Source organism: Oncorhynchus keta, chromosome 1 (assembly GCF_023373465.1).
Source record: "Oncorhynchus keta strain PuntledgeMale-10-30-2019 chromosome 1, Oket_V2, whole genome shotgun sequence".
Lineage (NCBI taxonomy): Eukaryota > Metazoa > Chordata > Actinopteri > Salmoniformes > Salmonidae > Oncorhynchus > Oncorhynchus keta.
Genome location: NC_068421.1, coordinates 36,891,790 through 36,909,144, shown reverse-complemented (window position 1 = coordinate 36,909,144; position 17,355 = coordinate 36,891,790). Strand labels below are relative to the sequence as shown.

Below are 17,355 nucleotides of genomic sequence, written 5' to 3'. Positions count from 1 at the left end.
TAACTTTAAACAAGGCACACCCGTTAATTGAAACACCCGTTACCTCATGAAGCTGGTTGAGAGAATGCCAAGAGTGTGCAAAGCTGTCATCAAGGCAAAAGGTGGCTACTTTGAAGAATCTCAAATATATATGATTTGTTTAACACTTTTTTGGTTACTACATGATTCCATATGTGTTATTTCATAGTTTTGATAACTTCACTATTATTGTGGTAGAAAATAGTAAAAATAAAGAAAACCCCTTGAATGAGTAGGTGTGTCCAAACTTTTGACTGGTATTGTGTGTGTGTGTGTATATATATATACATACATACATACATACATACACACACTTTCTTCCCGTTAATGTTGCCGAGTTAATTACTGTCAAACTGCACAGCGACCTTTTGACCTGCTACACAAGAACGACGACGGCTTCGATAGATGCCTGAAAGTAGATTGTGTGTGTGTGATGGCACAAAGCTGACTAAGGGAGTAAGAGAGCAGATCTGAATCTGACCTGTGTTGTCTGCCAGGTAGCCGTCTCTGGCAGAGTGAAGTCTGTCCATACAGTCCAGAGATGCCTGACACCTGGACGCCAGGTAGTCTACACACAAGGAAGGTACACAGTAAGGGGTAGGCATCTTCCATCATACAAACACACCACTATGAAGGGACATCATCCGACATCACACACACACACACACAGCACGGGTTTCACAATGTAGCATCATCTCAGACAGTCGGAGGGACAGACAGGAACAAAGCTGTAATCAGGTGTGCCTAAGACAGAGGTTGGAGAGAGTTAGAGGCTGACCTGCAGAGCTGGTGCAGCTGATATGTGCTGGGTCGTCAAGCTGGGCCAGTGAGTCCTGGACTATCCTCTCTGCCTCCTCCACAGCCCCCTGTAGGGTGGACCAGCGGGCTGCCACCAGCTGCCTCTCCAGGGCCTGCTCCCTGCTCTCCTATCCACACAGGGTCAGTGAGAGAATCAGATATCACACACGCTCACTGAGAGGCTGAAACACAGGCCACACGCACACAAACAGCTACCTCCCCTGAAACACACCTTCTCATTGAGTTGGTTCTGTAGGGCCTCGGCAGTCTTCACTCCACTTTCCCTCTCACTGGCCAGGCTGCTCTGAACACGCTCTAGCTCCTCCCCCAGGCCTGCAAGCTCCTCCTCTTTCTTCAACAAGGATCCCGCTAGCTCCACCTTCTCCGATTCCACAGTCGAGAGCTGCGAACTGAGCTCCTCACTCGACTGAGATTGAGAGAGACAGAGAGAAGGAAAGTGAGTGAATTGTCAATTGTCAAAGATCCCAGCCACCCCAGTCATAGACTGTTCTCTCTGCTACTGCATGGCAAGCGGTACCGGAGCGCCAAGTCTAGGACCAAAAGGCTCCTTAACATCTTCTACCCCCGAGCCATAAGACTCCTGAACAGGTAATCAAATGGCTACCCGGACTATTTGCATTGTGTCCCGCCCCCCCTCTTTTACGCTGCTGCTACTCTCTGTTTATCATGTATGCATAGTCACTTTAACTATACATTCATGTACATACTACCTCAATTAGCCCGACTAACCGGTGCCCCCGCACATTGGCTACCCGGGACTATCTGCATTGTGTCCCGCCACCCCCCACTCAATCTTTTACGCTACTGCTGCTCTGTTTATCATATATGCATAGTCACTTTAACCATACCTACATGTACATACTACCTCAATCAGCCTGACTAACCGGTGTCTGTATATAGCCTCGCTACTGTATATAGTCGTTTTACTGTTGTTTTTATTTCTTTACCTAAATGCCTATTTTTTACTTAAAAATTGCACTGTTGGTTAGGGCCTGTAAGTAAGCATTTCACTATAAGGGCTACCTACACCTGTTGTATTCGGCACACGTGACAAATTAACTTTGATTTAAGTGGGGGAGAAGGAACAGTATGATACACATACAGTATTTTAGGATCGTACCTATCTCTGTGTTTATCTGCTGAAATGAACAACAAGGCTCACACACTATACACTCCTAATAACACCGTTTTAATGGTGACTACGCCGTAAGTGCGAGGAGATGTGGATATGACAACTGCCATTCTTCTACTCTCCCTCACCTGTTTGTGGGCACCCTCCTGAGCATGCGAACAGGAATGTGAAACGGGAAGAAAGAGTTTGTAAGTGAAATGTGTGACAGAGTATGTGTGTGAGGACAGGAGGGAGTGGTTGTGTGAGGGAGAATTAGAAAATAAGGGGGTAGGGCGAGAGAGAAGTGAGTGTGTTGATTCAGAAATAGGGTTGGCAGGAGTGAAGAGTGGTAGGCCTGCCTACACACTGTCGGATCACGCTCCACACAACCCCCCTCCACACACACACACACACACACACACACACACACACACACACACACACACACACACGGGTAGAAGAGTAACATGGAGTTGGGGAATGTAAAGATAGAAGACAGAGTAAAGAAAACGTGAAGGTGTCAGGGTGAGGTCAAGTGGAGTAGAGTGGAGAGGAGTGTACTGTTGGGTGAGTGTTTTTGGCTAGAGAGTTGGCCACCTGTTGGGATGAGGCCATGGTGCTTTTCAGGGTGTCTAGCTCCACCCTACTGGAGATCAGCTCCCTCTGCAGCTCCTGCAGCTGCTCCACCTGTTCCTGCTCCTGAAGGGGGACAGAGGCGGGAGAGACGGAGAAAGGAGGGGGAGAGAGATGTCATCTGCGAGGTCTCCATCCCTCTACCTCAGTTTATTCTGAGGGGTTTTCCTACCTCTCTAACACCTACATGTACAGCAAGGCATCTCAGTTACACAATGAGATCGAGAGAGAAGGTTTCAATGTACTGTAGTATAAAGATGTTAAGTGTATTACATTGGAAGTCATCTGTGTCCATGAAAGTGAGAGAGCGAGAGAGGGGGGAAAAGAGAGAGAGGGGGGAAAAGAGAGAGAGAGAGAGAGAAACTGTATTTCAGGACAACGTGTGCCTTGCCCTCACCTGTCTCTCCGCGGCCTCCTGGGCAGCCTTGACCTTCTCCTGCATCTCTCTCCTCACGCTGTCCACCTCGTCCTGAGCCGCCCGCGCCACCGTCATCTGACGAGTCACCTCCGCGTTCTAAAGCCACAAACAGAAAAACACAAGATTTTTTAGGGGAGGGAAGAGCTTTTAGAGAGAACACCTCTGATGTTTGCAGTTCGCTAAGTTGGAAGCAATATAGTGAAATATCCACCACTACACTGTTCATACATATCCAGACCCTTCAGATCTGCAAACAAGGGCTGAGAGGGGTAGGAGTCAGCCTGCACCATGAGTCTGGGGGGTGAGGTTCTTTGATCGTAAGGGGTCTGGATGGACCTACCTTCCTCAGCAGGTCAGCGTGACTCTGCACCAGCTCTGTGTACTTCTCTTTCAGCTTGACGTAGCGCTGCTCGTTGGCCACCGCTTTCCCTGAGACACATGGACAGACAGCGCTGTTACTGTCACAACAGTCACAGAGGGCTGAACACACGTTAACTAACAAAACACATGTGAAGTGGTATAGATGGGTACTGGAGTGTCGGATGGTAGTGGGTAACTGCTAGAAGGTGGAGTTGTGCAGATGTGCCCGGGCTGTCTCTGGACTCACTCTCGATCTCGGTGAGGCTTCGCTGCTCTTTCTCTGTGTCCTCTTTGACCCGGCGCAGGTCGTCAAGCTCCGCCCTCAGGAACTCGCTCTCTCCCAACGCCTGCATTCTCAGGTGGCTCTGCTCTGCTAGCTCCGCCTCTAGCTCATTGACACGCCCACGTAGGGCCTGGCACAGACGCCCACTCTGTGTGAGAGAGAGAGAGAGAGAGAGAGAGAGAGAGAGAGAGGAGGGACAGAATGTTATGGTTCAACAGTGTGTAAACACTCAGAAGTTCAGGCATTATGGAGAACTGCCTCTGTAGTGACTCAAGTGCCTCATTAAACCTCCTCACCTCCAATCTGAAGGACTCCAGTTCCTCCCTGAGGGCCTGGATCTCCCGTGTCAGCTGCTCAATCAGGCGGTCCCTAATGGAAACAGGACAGGACAAGGTTGAGTTCATTAGGCAAAAAATAAACGGAAGAAAATGGCCCAAAACAGAAAAAGGACTATCTGGACGTGGCCAATGATAAAAGCGTATTTTCCGTTGCAAAACGTTTTGGTACGGTGTGCCCAGGCCATACCTCAGCTGCAGGGCTTTCAGTTTGTCACACAATTCAGACCAATCTATACAGACAAAGGATATCCTACAAATGTCAAATTCGGTCATCCAGAGTGCAGCCAGTTTGGTTCTGTTGTCTTACTTGTCGTCCTTGCGCATCCCGTTCTGACTGTTGAAATTGAAGGGGTCCGTGGCGGCGGACGTGCCAAAGAGGTCGTCGAACCTGGGCTCTACCACAGTAGCCTAGTCGGAACCAACACAGCAAGACAGTCAGCCAGCCAGACAGTCAGCCAGCCAGCCAGCCAGCCGTTCTATAGGCTTTAGGTTTCATTAGGTTCAGTTGACAGACACAGATACTGTACAACTAAGGCCGAGGACAGAAGGGGCACCGTTTGAAACATGCCATATTCTGTAAAAAAATAAAATAAAAAATATTCCATGCCACAGGAATGGGATAAGTTTGAGTCATCGAGCGCACAAAATTCATCTTTCACACACAATATGGCATGTTACAAACGGCGCATGTTACAAACGTTACAAACGAAAGCAGTACTGGGACATGTTCAGATGGGCTACCGGCTGGACGGGGATGTCGGTATCCACCAGGTCCTCTGTCACCAGGTCCACCATGTGTTCCGTCTCGGGGGAGGACGACTCAGCCGGGATGACTACCACCGGACTGATGTGCTCCGACAACGCCGACGCCCGCAGGAAGTTAGGTGGGTTCTGACAGCGGAGAGAGAGAGAGAGAGAGAGAGACACAAGACAATTAATCAAATTGTATTTGTATAGCACTTAACCCAAGTAGCTGAACAGCAACCTGGGCCCAAATTCCTCAAGAGGAAGCAAGGGCAACAGAGAAAATAGGAGACTACATGCATGTGCATGGGTGTGAGCGTGTGTGAATGATACAGTATTTACTTGATAATACACAGCAGAGGTCCTGTCTAATCTACAGGCTAGTTCAGGAGGACTCCAGGCCTTACCTCAGGTAACTGTGGGATCTGAATGAGCCTCTTGAAGTACTGCAGGTTACTGGAGCGGTAGAACAGACTCTTCAGCCTAGCAGAGACGACACACACACGGATGAAACACTCTACCTTCATCATCACACCTTCAGCCCTGCCCTGGTCAAAAGTAGTGCACCATATAGGGAATAGGGTGCTATTTGAGACGCTGTCCATGACTTGTGCGTGAACTCACTTCTTGAACTGCTCCTGGAAGCGGTCTCTGTGGCCCTGGAGTGTGTCAGCAGGAAGGCCTGGAACAGACAGGCAAACAGATCAGAGTTTTGGAATGTGTGTGTATGAAACTACTGAAAATGTGTGTGTACTAAGGTTTTAGCCATTTCCTAACCCCATGATATGACCAGGAAAATTATGTGAATGACGTGCCCTTGGAATAGCCACAGTTTTTCTGGGACAGTCACAGGAAAAACTGTTGGCCCTAGATTTGTAGTCAAGTATGAGTTATTCAGGCTGTCACTCTGCCATTTGTCCAGCGGGTGGCGTGTGTGTTGGACTCACAGGAGTGCAGCTTGAAGAGCAGCTTGACGGTGTAGTCGTACAGGTGGCTGCTGTCCAGGATGACCTGGATCAGGGGAGCCAGGCGACACTGGCCCGCCGCCGTCACCGACACAGACCGCGACATGTCCAGGGAGCTGAACACTGCAAGGGATGACACACACACACATCAGTGATCATCTCGCTCTATCACACACACACACACACACACACACACACACACACACACACACACACACACGTGACTGTCACACACAAATAAAGGCAAACACTGTTTGTGCACGCAGGTGGTTAGGAACCGCTGCTCTAGACTGAATCAACCAATGAGTATGTACTCCAAGTCTCTCTTTCTTCCTCTCTCATTACAGCTCTCTTTCAGTCCCTCCATCTCCTTTGCACTCCCTCCCTCCCGCTTTGATGCCAGTCCCTACAGACCCAGTCGTTCCCTCCACACAGAGGTGTGGTTTCCTGTACAGTCAAACCCAGACACACACACACCTCTCAGCTCCTGGGTGACGTGATGCTTTAGCCTGCAAAACATCTCTCCTGATGGGAGGCAAAGGGTGTGTGTGTGTGTGTGTGTGTGATGAGAAGAGGTGGAGACAGGGTAGAAATTAGTCCTACTGAGTGTTCAAATGGAGGAAGAAGGGCACTTATGTTGAGATAGATGGAAGATGTGTGTTTTACTTTGTGAAGAGCTTATAGTGGCCGAGAGACAGGAGAGTACTGTATAGCTCTGTTTTAATGTCCATACTATTATACTACTTTCAATTAAGCAATTTATTGGGCACACATTCTAAGTGGTATGCTAGTGTGGATATTGGGACGTAGCCTATGAAGCCAAAACCAGGGTTATGTTCATTAGGCACCAAACGGACGAGAATGGACAAGTACAGAAAGGGACTACCTAGACTTGTCCAATAAGAAACACTCATGTTTGATTTCCGTTGCAAAACTTTTCCCGTTGACTACGCGGATGAACATGACCCTGTCATAAAAGCTAGAACCAGATGGTTGTTAGTGAACGCGGAGGGTCATGTTATGTCACAACATCTTTAGATAAGCGTGGTTGCAGAGGAGAGATGGAGAGAGAGAAGGGTCATGTTATGTCACAACATCTTTAGATAAGCGTGGTTGCAGAGGAGAGATGGAGAGAGAGAGACAGGAATAGCTTACCACCGAGGAATAGGTTGAGCTCACACTCCAGGTAGTCGAACATCTCTACTGTCAACTGGAAGCTGTAGTGAGAGGACACACACAAACGCAGAGAGGGGTTGGATTGGAGTGTTCACAGCATGTACAAAGTGGAGGAGGCTGTAAGACCTATGTAGCAATGAACCAGAGTTGGTTTGTCTACATATAACAATAGTCATATGCTATAGAGTATCTAATAGAAGGCAATAACCAATACATTATTCATTTTCTTGTCATTTTCAATACTTTTATTTATGATTACAAGGGAACATTGGGGATATATTAGAATATGTATCATTATAGATCCAGCCCTCTGTGGTTTGGTGAAAACAACAAAGGCAAGCGACACTCACAAGTTGTTGACGTCGTTCTCTCCCGCCTCGTCAAGCTGCCTGTTTGACATCTGAAGGTTGCCGGGGAAACGGGGATTCTGAGGGGAGAGAGAAGAACGAGTCATATCAGAACGGGCTGAATCTCAATTGTATTTTCTTGCTCCCTCGTCTCATCTCTCCTTGTCCTTCTCGGAGGAGAAGATTCGAGGGGAGGAACCTCAGATCTTCTGCTCCAATGTGCTTTGAGAAGGAGATGAGGAGAGAGGACGTGAGGATTCAAAGAAATACAATTTAGATTTAACCTCGTTTTTTTTTCACTTCAGTAGGCATCTCCATCTCCAGGAACAATGACTAAAAACCCCAGAGCAACACCAAGTCTGCTGCCTGCAGTATTTCACTGAGCTTAGCTATCTATTAACTACTGATGTCTAAAAGGCAATTAGTTTTAGAATAGTGTTTCTGTGTGAGGAATATCCTTACAGGAGGGTATATGCGAGAGACAGAGACAGACGAGGGAGACTGGTCAGCCTGTCGTTCATACAGGCTGGGGTACTACTCACTTTGATGTGGAACTCCATCTTGGTGATAAGCAGTTTGAGGTAGATGCTGCACAACTTCCCATATCCTTCACTCAGGTGACCCTGAGGGCAGAGGGGAAAAGGGGAACAGATGGAGTCAGAGGCCTGAGAGAGAGACCAGATCAAAGTGAGATAGACATGGTCTTCTCCAGGGCCTTTGGAGAGTTCCAAAGGAGTTGCTAGTTGCAGAAGGTATTTTATCATTAAATCAAATTGATCTTCTTCTGCAATGTCTTGCACTGCATGAGTGCAGGCCTGTGTGTGTGTTTGTTTGTTAGTGGTACGCATGTCAGCTTGTTGTTCACCTGCACCCCCTCGCAATTGCTAACCCATCCGCAACTGCCCGACTATATGTGATAATGTGAAAATTTGAGGCCCACACCCGACCCTAACCCCTTAATAAAGCAAATGCGCTGTAGGCTAGTCAGTGACGGCAAAAACTATTTTTGACAAGGGGTGCAGGATTTGTTTTGCCCGATTTAGACATATTTCTGCTTGTAATTGTTATAATCTATAATTAGATACATTTAGCTTCTCTTCTGTCATTAAATGTTGGCCTAGAAGACTAAAACTTTTGCTCACCAGAATAATGTAATAAGTGGATAGAATGAATGTTTGAATCTAGTTGACATCGGTAAAGTTCTCTTCGTCATCTCTGCTCCTTTCACGGAGCAAAGACATTTATAGACCGGGGAGAAAATGCAATAATTATTCTTTTTTTTTAAACGGGAAAGATTTTCTGTAGATCAGTTTGACCGGTTGTAAGGAAAGAGAAAGCTGTGAAAACAACCCAACATGTTTCTGATAAGTTTTCAGTTCGGCTTGGATGCAGATTTTGTGTGGTTGAAATACTAAATCAGCTTTTATGACGCTGATCAGAATCACCTTTATTTGCCAAGTACATTTACACATACTCAGAATTTCACTTGGCGATATGATGCTGCTAGTGAAAGACAACATTTAGAGACAGAATACAGACAACAGATTTGAAACACATTATATAAAGATATGTATCGTCTGTAAAGGGGCGAAATGCACATTCACATTCTCTCAAGATGCTAAAAGATCTAAATCTTGTTCCCCAGTCAAAATGTTGCCTACAATTGGTGTATCATTTTACTGTAAGTAATGTTTCATTCTGCAGGAGTTAATATTAAGGCTGTGAGATGTTATAGACCTACAGTCAGTGTCCAGATTTCAGTTACTATTGAACCCATCTGAACAGTAGGTTACAGTTCCCTTGACATGCCATAGGCCTATGGCGTGCATACAGTCAGGCCCTAAAGTTAGGCTCATGCACTAATGCCAGATAGCCTAAAATAATGAAATAAACATTTTATGTAGCCTATAGATGGATTTTTTAAGGTATTCTTTTCTCTTTATTCAACCACATAATATTTCATGACCCTAAACCCACACGCCCGCAGATATAACCACGGTGACTGCGGGTTATGAGTCAACCCATGCATCACTAGTGTGCATGTGTGTGTGTCAGAATGAATAGCCAGCTATAAAGTAAATAGCTTCTTCTCACTTCCCTTTCTTTGGGCCCTCAGTGTGTTGTCACAACAGGAAGGAAGCAGTACTGACTGGTCATCAAGGTCACTCTCCCAGAGTCCTAGTATATTTTGTACCATCAGTAAATACCAAGAGAGACCCAACTTAGTGTACTTCCAGGAAAAGGTTACTTGTCAGCATTAGCCTCTACTGCTCCCCCGTCCATCCTGCTCACTGAATGCACGGGCAGTAAACGGTTTGGCTTTTCCACTGTACTGCTGCAACCCAGAGGCAACTCTTTTGTTGAAATGTGGTTATTTAATGTAAACGTTTTACGGATGCCAAATTAACAGTCCTAAATCAATCCTTTAACTGGATGGAAACATTTGTTTCAGTCCACAGTCAGCCCTCCAAAAGAGTGTAAATATATTGTCTATACACAGTAGCACCATTAGGATACCATAACAACAGCGTGTGTGTTGTTGAGTCTGACTCCGGTTTAGCAGGACCACATTGCTGGGTGACTGTCACCTATTAGAATGTTTATTACTCAGATGGCGATGGCAACACTAACTGACAGCAGACCGGCATGGACGCACCACACTGATATTGCGTTGAGGGGAAATAATGAGGGTGATCATGATTTTACCCCCCAGTCAATGTACAGTATATGACATGCATGTTCTAAAAATCACACCATATTCCCTATATTAGGATTGTCCCCAAATAAATAAATATTGGTAGACCGAAAGTTTGTTATTCGTGTATCTTTCCATATATAGACACACCCTATGTGTTTTTTATAAAATCAACTATACTGAACTAAAGTATAAACGTAACATGTAAAGTGTCCGTCCCATGTTTCATGAGCTGAAATAAAAGATTTATGAATTTTTACATACGCACAAAAAGCTTATTTCTCTCAAATGTTCTGCACAAATTAGTTTACATCTCTGTTAGTGAGCATTTCTCCTTTGCCAAGATAATCCATTGAGGTTGCCAAATAATTGAATGTTAATTTCTCTACCATAAGCCGCCTTCAACCTTTTAAAAAAAAACATTTTTAAATCACACCAGCCCAGGACCTCCACATCAGGCTTCTTCACCTGTGGGATCATCTGAGACCAGCCTCCCGGACAGCTGATGAAACTGAGGAGTATTTATGTCTGTAATAAAGCCCTTTTGTGGGGGAAAACTCATTCTGATTGGCCGGGCCTATGAACTCCCAGACTGGGCTGCACCCCTGCCCAGTCATGTGAAATCCATAGATTAGGGCCTAATGACTGATTTCCTTATATGAAATGAAACATGTTGCATTTATATTTTGTTCAATGCATGTGCATTGAGCTTGTCTGATGCTTTAAGCGCACTGTTTGATGAAATAAGACACAAATTACTCAAAAAGGGAGCCAGAGATCAAGATAGCCAGAAGAAAGAAACCTTAACTTGACGCAACCATCCTCCTCCTGCTCCTGCTGGCTTCGCAGATTCTGCCGTTATTATCCTGAATTGGTCAGTAAACAACTTTTTTCATGTGGAATGCCAATTTATCTTACCATTTCTACCAATCTGTGTGCCAGTTATGGTTTTCATATGCACATGTGTGGAAAAGTTTAATTTAATAACGTCTTCGTATATCAAAATCATTGTCAAGTGGTTAATCAAAATTATATCTAAATGAAAATGATTACAAACCTAAAAAAGTAACTTCTATTGCTATCTATGTAAAAAATAGCCCACATAAAGCCAACAAATAAAAACATTGCAGCCTGCAGGTAGAAAATATCCTGTTGAAAATAAATATCCTATGAATCACATTGGCCATGCATGGCCTGCCTGCAACGAACTTGAAATGTTATATCAACTATTAAGTTGGGTCTAGGGCTGTTGCGGTGACCGTATTACTGACACACGTGAAGGCAGTCAAATTCCACGTTTCCGTTTAGTCACGGTAATTCGGCTTCGCCCAGCTCTGATGCTGCCGATGGTCATAAGCAGCCTACCAAACTTGCTAACGGCCTGATACTCAGCACTCTATTGTTCCTCTAATCACTCTGGCATCAATGCAAATGTGATCGAAAATTTAATCAAGCACTTCATGAGCCCCCATGAGCTCATGTTGTGCAACATTTTCATTGGCCATGCAATTGTGCAAGAAAACAGAGTTATGGCCTCTATTAAAAAGAGCAGGATCCCATCAGCTTTCTAAAGGCTAGGCCTACTATATTTATTCCTCAACTTTCCTAATACTCAACAAATTGTTTATCTTTACAACAGGAGTATAGCCTACCTGGCTGGGGTAACAATGACAAAAGAAAATACATAGAAATTGAACCAAGGGGATAGCTGTCCTCCATTCCCTTTTTAAGCGCATAGATGACATTTTGTTTCCCCATGTCCCTGTTTCAGGATAAGTGCATGACAACGGTCCATTCTAAATCAAAACAAATTTCACACATATATTATTTAGTATATGTAAAAACAAGATTAAATCAAGAATAGCCTGATTGGGTGACAATGTTAGCCTATCACTTGTAAATGATACACTATCCCTTGTGAATTATGACCAGCGTAAGGCAAGAGACAATGCCTTCTTTCTCCCCCTCGACTTTTTCGAATCATAGTCACACACCTAGCCCATAGGCTTGTATCATACCTTAGGTGGGCAAATATCTTAAAATGAAGCACATTAATCTGTTTTACAAGGGGTGTAGAGCCTAACTGGCATACATAAGCAGCGCGTGAGCTTTAAGAAGATCATTTTCACCATAAAAATTCCACCTTAATAATAAAAGCATTACATGCATCGTCGCATTTGCGGTCACTTTTGATAATGGTGTTTTCCTGCTATCGGAACATCTGTTCTTCTGTGTGCACATTGCTGCACATATAATGTGTTCATATAATACTTTACCAACGTTTTGAAGCTAAATGTTCTGATCTGTTTGCGTCAGCCACATTGTGTAAAAAATGTTTTTTTTTTTATGCTAGTGGTTGTATGTATTAATTTGGGATCTAGTGCAGTATATAGGAAATGGGTGCCATTTCCGACGCAGCCAATGTGTCCATGCCAGCCTGCTGGTTAAGAGTGGTAGACATGATGACTGGGGCTGAGAATTGTTCCTGGTCTGGTTGGGAAGGGCATTAGGGCCGTAATGCCAACCATCAGTGCTGTGTCCTGATCCTTACCCACATTCTACTCATGTCACTCAGGTCAGCCTTGTTCCTCATCGAGTCCTTTATCACCTGAACACACAGAGACAGAAAGAAAATTTAGACAAGGCTGATACTGATACAACAGAGAGACCACCACACGTGAAGTTGTACTGTATGCATTGTGTGGGTGTGTTCTAGAAGGCCAGTGTGTTGGGCGATTGCCTGAGTCCTCAGAAGTGAATGAATGTGCATGGTGGATGATGCTATTTCTTGGAGGTAGTAGCTACTGTGGCTAACCTGGTGGTTGTCATCTCACTGTACGGTAGGATACATTAATAGAAGTAGAGGCTATGTGGCCTGGTCCCAGAACTGTTTGTGTTTGGCATGACTTGGCAAGGCAGCACATCCAGATCTTGGACCAGACTAATAGCTATTCTGAATTAAGTGCAAATCTTAAATGATATTCCCTATGGGCCGGTTTCTTGGACACAGACTACGCATAGCCCTGGACTTAAAAGCATGGTCAATGGAGAATCTCCATTTAAAAATTGTTTTTTAGTCCAGGACTAAACTTAATCTGTGTCCGGGAAACCACCCCTATATTTAGTTGACCTAAACCTTATTTTACCAGGCAAATTAACTGAAAACACATTCTCATTTACAGTAATGACCTTGGAAAGAGATGCAGGGGAGAGGACAGGAGAGGGGTTGAAATTAGCCAATTGGAATCTGGGGATGAGGAGGGCCAGATTAGGAATTAAGACGGGGCGACCAGGGTTAACACCCCTAGTCTTGGGATAAGTGTTGTGGGATCTTAGTGATCACAGAGCATCAGTCTCCCATTTTAGCCCTACCCTGCTTGGCTTCAAACCAAATCCAGCAGAGTAATAAACAGGGAATATAGTATCATTCGAGACTTCTTGAGCACAAGTCTATGGAGAGATGGGCATGTCCCTGGCGTGCACTATGTTCAGGGTGGTGTTCATTAGGGACCAAAGGAAAACGTAGTGAAACAGGGAGGAACTGACAAGTCTTGTCCAATAATAAATGCTAATTTCAGTTTTCTGCTACAAAATGTTTTCTATTGCACGCCTTACAGATCGCGACACAGGTGTGTGTCCCATCAGGGCTGTGTTGGTGGGTTCAGACTTACGTTGGGATGGCCGTCTCGCAGCAGCTTGTGGAAGACGTGGCAAAACTTCCAGCAGAGCACCGCATTGCTGGAGAGCGGTAGACGGTTGACCGCCGCCCAGAAAGTGTGGGCGCCCTTCTCATGGTGGGTCCCCAAGATACAGGGTGAGACAGACCAGTCAAGGAGAAACACGAGGGAGATGACAGAGAGCACACATATTCTGACGAAGGCTGCTGGGGGGGTTTTAACATAGAGAGGTGTTTTGCTTGCATATTCAACTTCCATTGTTCTCTCAAGAGGGGCTGAAAATCTCCCACACATCTCACAATGACCGTTACAGAGCAGTCCGTCTCTCGGTCTCTCTCTCTCAAACACACACACACACTAATGGCCTGGTCCCGGCAGACATCAGGGTCACGTTCCATTATTGTTTTGCACGAACACAACCCTGAGTCATGAAGGAACACTGCACACACAGTGCCCCACACACACACACACACAAACACACAGCGACACACCCGGCTCGACAAAGAGGATATTCCTGGCATGCTTCTCTTTGACGGCGACCTCCTGCGTGTTGATGGCCTTGTTGATGCTCACAGCCTGTGCAGAGGAGGAAGTGGAGAGGGAGAGAGGAAAGAGAAAAGCATTGCACTGATTGTCTTCCTCGAGTGAGGAGTATGAGAACACCACACACCACACTCAGAATTCTCGCTTTTTATATGAATTATCAGATGCCAAAGTGAATTACAATTAGTTACACATACAGTAGGCTACGGGTCTATGTGGCCCATGATGTGTCAATCAAAGCCTAACCCTGATGTTTCCAACACCATACTCTAACTGAACCATTGGAACACACACAGCGACTATAAAAATATATAAATAGATCAGTAACAAAGAGAATATTTGTGGCCTACTTATTTATACTGAATATTCAAGAACGCAATCCTCAGTAAATCCTGGCACAGTGTGGGCTTCACTTGGGGTGGTGGTAGCCTAACTCCAGCCGAGAGGTTTAAACAAACAGGGCTGAGCAAATGCCAAGGACAGACACACACACACACACACACTCCCATAAAGCCTAGTGCTTCCATACAATGGGCCCCACTAAAATACCACCAGCCGCACAGAGGAAGAATCATTTCACTTCAGGTTTGTAATTTTTCAATTTAGGAGACATTCTTTTAACTTATGTGTAAAGAGCCACATCAGTATCCCTTTCAGGCCTATTAGGAGTATCCCTATCAGGCCTATTAGGAGTATCCCTTTCAGGCCTATTAGGAGTATCCCTATCAGGCCTATTAGGAGTATCCCTTTCAGGCATATTAGGAGTATCCCTTTCAGGCCTATTAGGAGTATCCCTTTCAGGCCTATTAGGAGTATCCCTTTCAGGCCTATTAGGAGTATCCCTTTCAGGCCTATTAGGAGTATCCCTTTCAGGCCTATTAGGAGTATCCCTTTCAGGCCTATTAGGAGTATCCCTTTCAGGCCTATTAGGAGTATCCCTTTCAGGCCTATTAGGAGTATCCCTTTCAGGCCTATTAGGAGTATCCCTTTCAGGCCTATTAGGAGTATCCCTTTCAGGCCTATTAGGAGTATCCCTTTCAGGCCTATTAGGAGTATCCCTTTCAGGCCTATTTGATCTCGGCCTCCATCTGAGAGGAAAAGCAGCCCTGCTATGCACCTCCACCTCTTCTCTGAGCCTTTAAATCAGGGATTGCCAACTCTGATGGTGGTCACAAAAAAAATCTGAACTTATCATAAGGGGCCGCAGTGACTTGCGGGTCTATGTACCCACATCCATACTCACATCCATACCCACATATGCAGTCAGAGCCGGCCCTATTCTTTTGGGGGCCCTATGCTATATTTTGTTAGGGGGCCCCCCTACCTTGAAAAGAACATTTGCGGCCTTCCACAGAGGAGAGAAAGTGAGTTAATTTCCTGCAATTCTACACATTTTGCCAAGGGGCAAAGAGAAAATGTGGCAGTTTTAAAGCAAGTTTGATGCAATTCTATACATTTTGCCATGGGGCAGTCAGAAATGTTTGCAATTGTTATGCTTATTTCCTGCAATTCTACACATTTTTGCTCAGACTTATGCCATGTTAATATGATATCTGAGTGAGTGACTTACAAAATCAAAAACGGGGGCCGTCCCCGGTCCATAAATCGACCATGATTACTACAAGTTTAGATAACTGGCTAGACTAACTTAGCAATCAAACATGGGATGACATGGGCTAATTGAGTGACTATCATTGACTGATATAACAAGAGAAAAACTGCTGATGCACATCCACATTTTGAAATCGCACCTGGTGTATTCTACTACTTTAACTCTCAACAGTACGTTGAGACCAACTGAATTTCTCTAACTTTTTTTCCCTCTCCATTTTTAGAAATTGATCTGTGGGCCTACAAAAAGGGGGGGGGGGGTCACCAGTTGCCCATCTCTGCTTTAAATGAATACCGGTGTCACATCTAGCATGTTGTCCGATAAAGAACAGTGATATTGAAGTCTGAAGTGGAGTGGCTGGAGGGTCACGAAAGGACAGGCCAGGTTGAATCACCTCACTTCCCCCAGATGTCCTGAGTCCTCTCTGGGAGGGGAAGCAGATGATGATAAATCATCACAGGTTCACTTCACTGGTGGTTCACTGGGAGCGCAGGCAGTGCGTTGGTCTCACACGAAGGAATGACTTGCTGACCATGGCATTCAGAGGAATAACCTAGGAGTAGTGCACTACACAGTCATGCTTTATTGGTGATTATTTAGACACCTTGTTCATTCGGACATGTAGACTGTTTCTCTAGTGATCAAATCAACAAACCTTTATACACACACTAAGGACGCAAGAGTCATGATAAGAGTAGACAAAGTAGCCTGTTTCTTTCTGTCTTTTTCTCTCAGCCTCATTACAAATGGCATATTCACAGCTCAAGGTGACAAAGACGGGCTTTGTCTTGACAAGATCGATTCACAGGGTGACTGTCTAATTAAGTCACAGCTGTGCCTTCTGAAGAGGAGAAGGAGGACAAGGATAAAGAGAGGAATGCAGAGCTGGCCAACATCTCTCAACACACACTGCTCCCTGGTTCAAATTCCACTCCATCCACGTCTCTGTGCTTAGCTTGTATCCCTGCCGAGGATGAACCACAAAACATGCTCAGCTCTACGAGTCATGCCTTCGATCATTAAACATACATGCAGGGTTGATATGGACACTGGTGCTACAGGTGGAACACCTGTTGCTACATAATCAAGCACAAGCCAAGCGATTTGTGTGTATGCCATGATGTCAACACTGCACCCAGAGCCATACATCTGACCGAAGTATCCTGTGGCTTCCTCTGTGTTTACTGACAATGACAGGCAAGCGAATGTGACCTTTTCAAGTGTCACCATTGTTTGTCTGAGAATCTACTGCGGGATGGATGAGACGTATTGAAAACAGCTCTGCAGGAGTCTGGACAAAGGACAATATCTCATATCTGGATTTCACTTGCAAATACAGTCCAAAACATTCAGAATCTTCTTTACTGAACAAGTACAAAACGCAACAATTTCAAAGATTTTACTGAGTTACAGTTCATAAGGAAATCGGTCCATTGAAATAAAAATAATTAGTCCCTAATCTATGGATTTCACATGAATGGGAATACAGACATGCATCTGTTGGTCACAGATATATTTTTAAAAGCTAGGGGTGTGAAAAAAAAAAAAAAATTAACTGTCAGTATGTGGTGTGACCACCATTTGCATCAGATTGACATCTCCTTTGCATAAAGTTG

General features: G+C 45.0%; 1 protein-coding gene across 3 annotated transcripts in view; it reads right to left on the bottom strand.

Annotated features, from left to right (window-relative positions):
* Positions 1–17,355, bottom strand: part of LOC118384067 (huntingtin-interacting protein 1-like) — a 41,715-nt gene that overhangs the window by 11,743 nt on the left and 12,617 nt on the right. For all 3 annotated transcript variants that reach the window (XM_035770423.2, XM_035770417.2, XM_035770430.2), the window contains exons 2-20: positions 14,097–14,160; positions 13,579–13,721; positions 12,459–12,515; positions 7,755–7,835; positions 7,216–7,292; positions 6,845–6,906; positions 5,672–5,812; positions 5,349–5,406; positions 5,132–5,207; positions 4,722–4,871; positions 4,288–4,388; positions 3,939–4,011; positions 3,607–3,790; positions 3,340–3,428; positions 2,979–3,095; positions 2,546–2,647; positions 1,049–1,243; positions 797–944; positions 500–586 (exon numbers count right to left, since the gene is read on the bottom strand). In XM_035770423.2, coding sequence (XP_035626316.1) covers positions 500–586; positions 797–944; positions 1,049–1,243; positions 2,546–2,647; positions 2,979–3,095; positions 3,340–3,428; positions 3,607–3,790; positions 3,939–4,011; positions 4,288–4,388; positions 4,722–4,871; positions 5,132–5,207; positions 5,349–5,406; positions 5,672–5,812; positions 6,845–6,906; positions 7,216–7,292; positions 7,755–7,835; positions 12,459–12,515; positions 13,579–13,721; positions 14,097–14,160 — 2,005 coding nt within the window. The remainder of the gene's footprint in view (positions 1–499; positions 587–796; positions 945–1,048; positions 1,244–2,545; positions 2,648–2,978; positions 3,096–3,339; positions 3,429–3,606; positions 3,791–3,938; positions 4,012–4,287; positions 4,389–4,721; positions 4,872–5,131; positions 5,208–5,348; positions 5,407–5,671; positions 5,813–6,844; positions 6,907–7,215; positions 7,293–7,754; positions 7,836–12,458; positions 12,516–13,578; positions 13,722–14,096; positions 14,161–17,355) is intronic.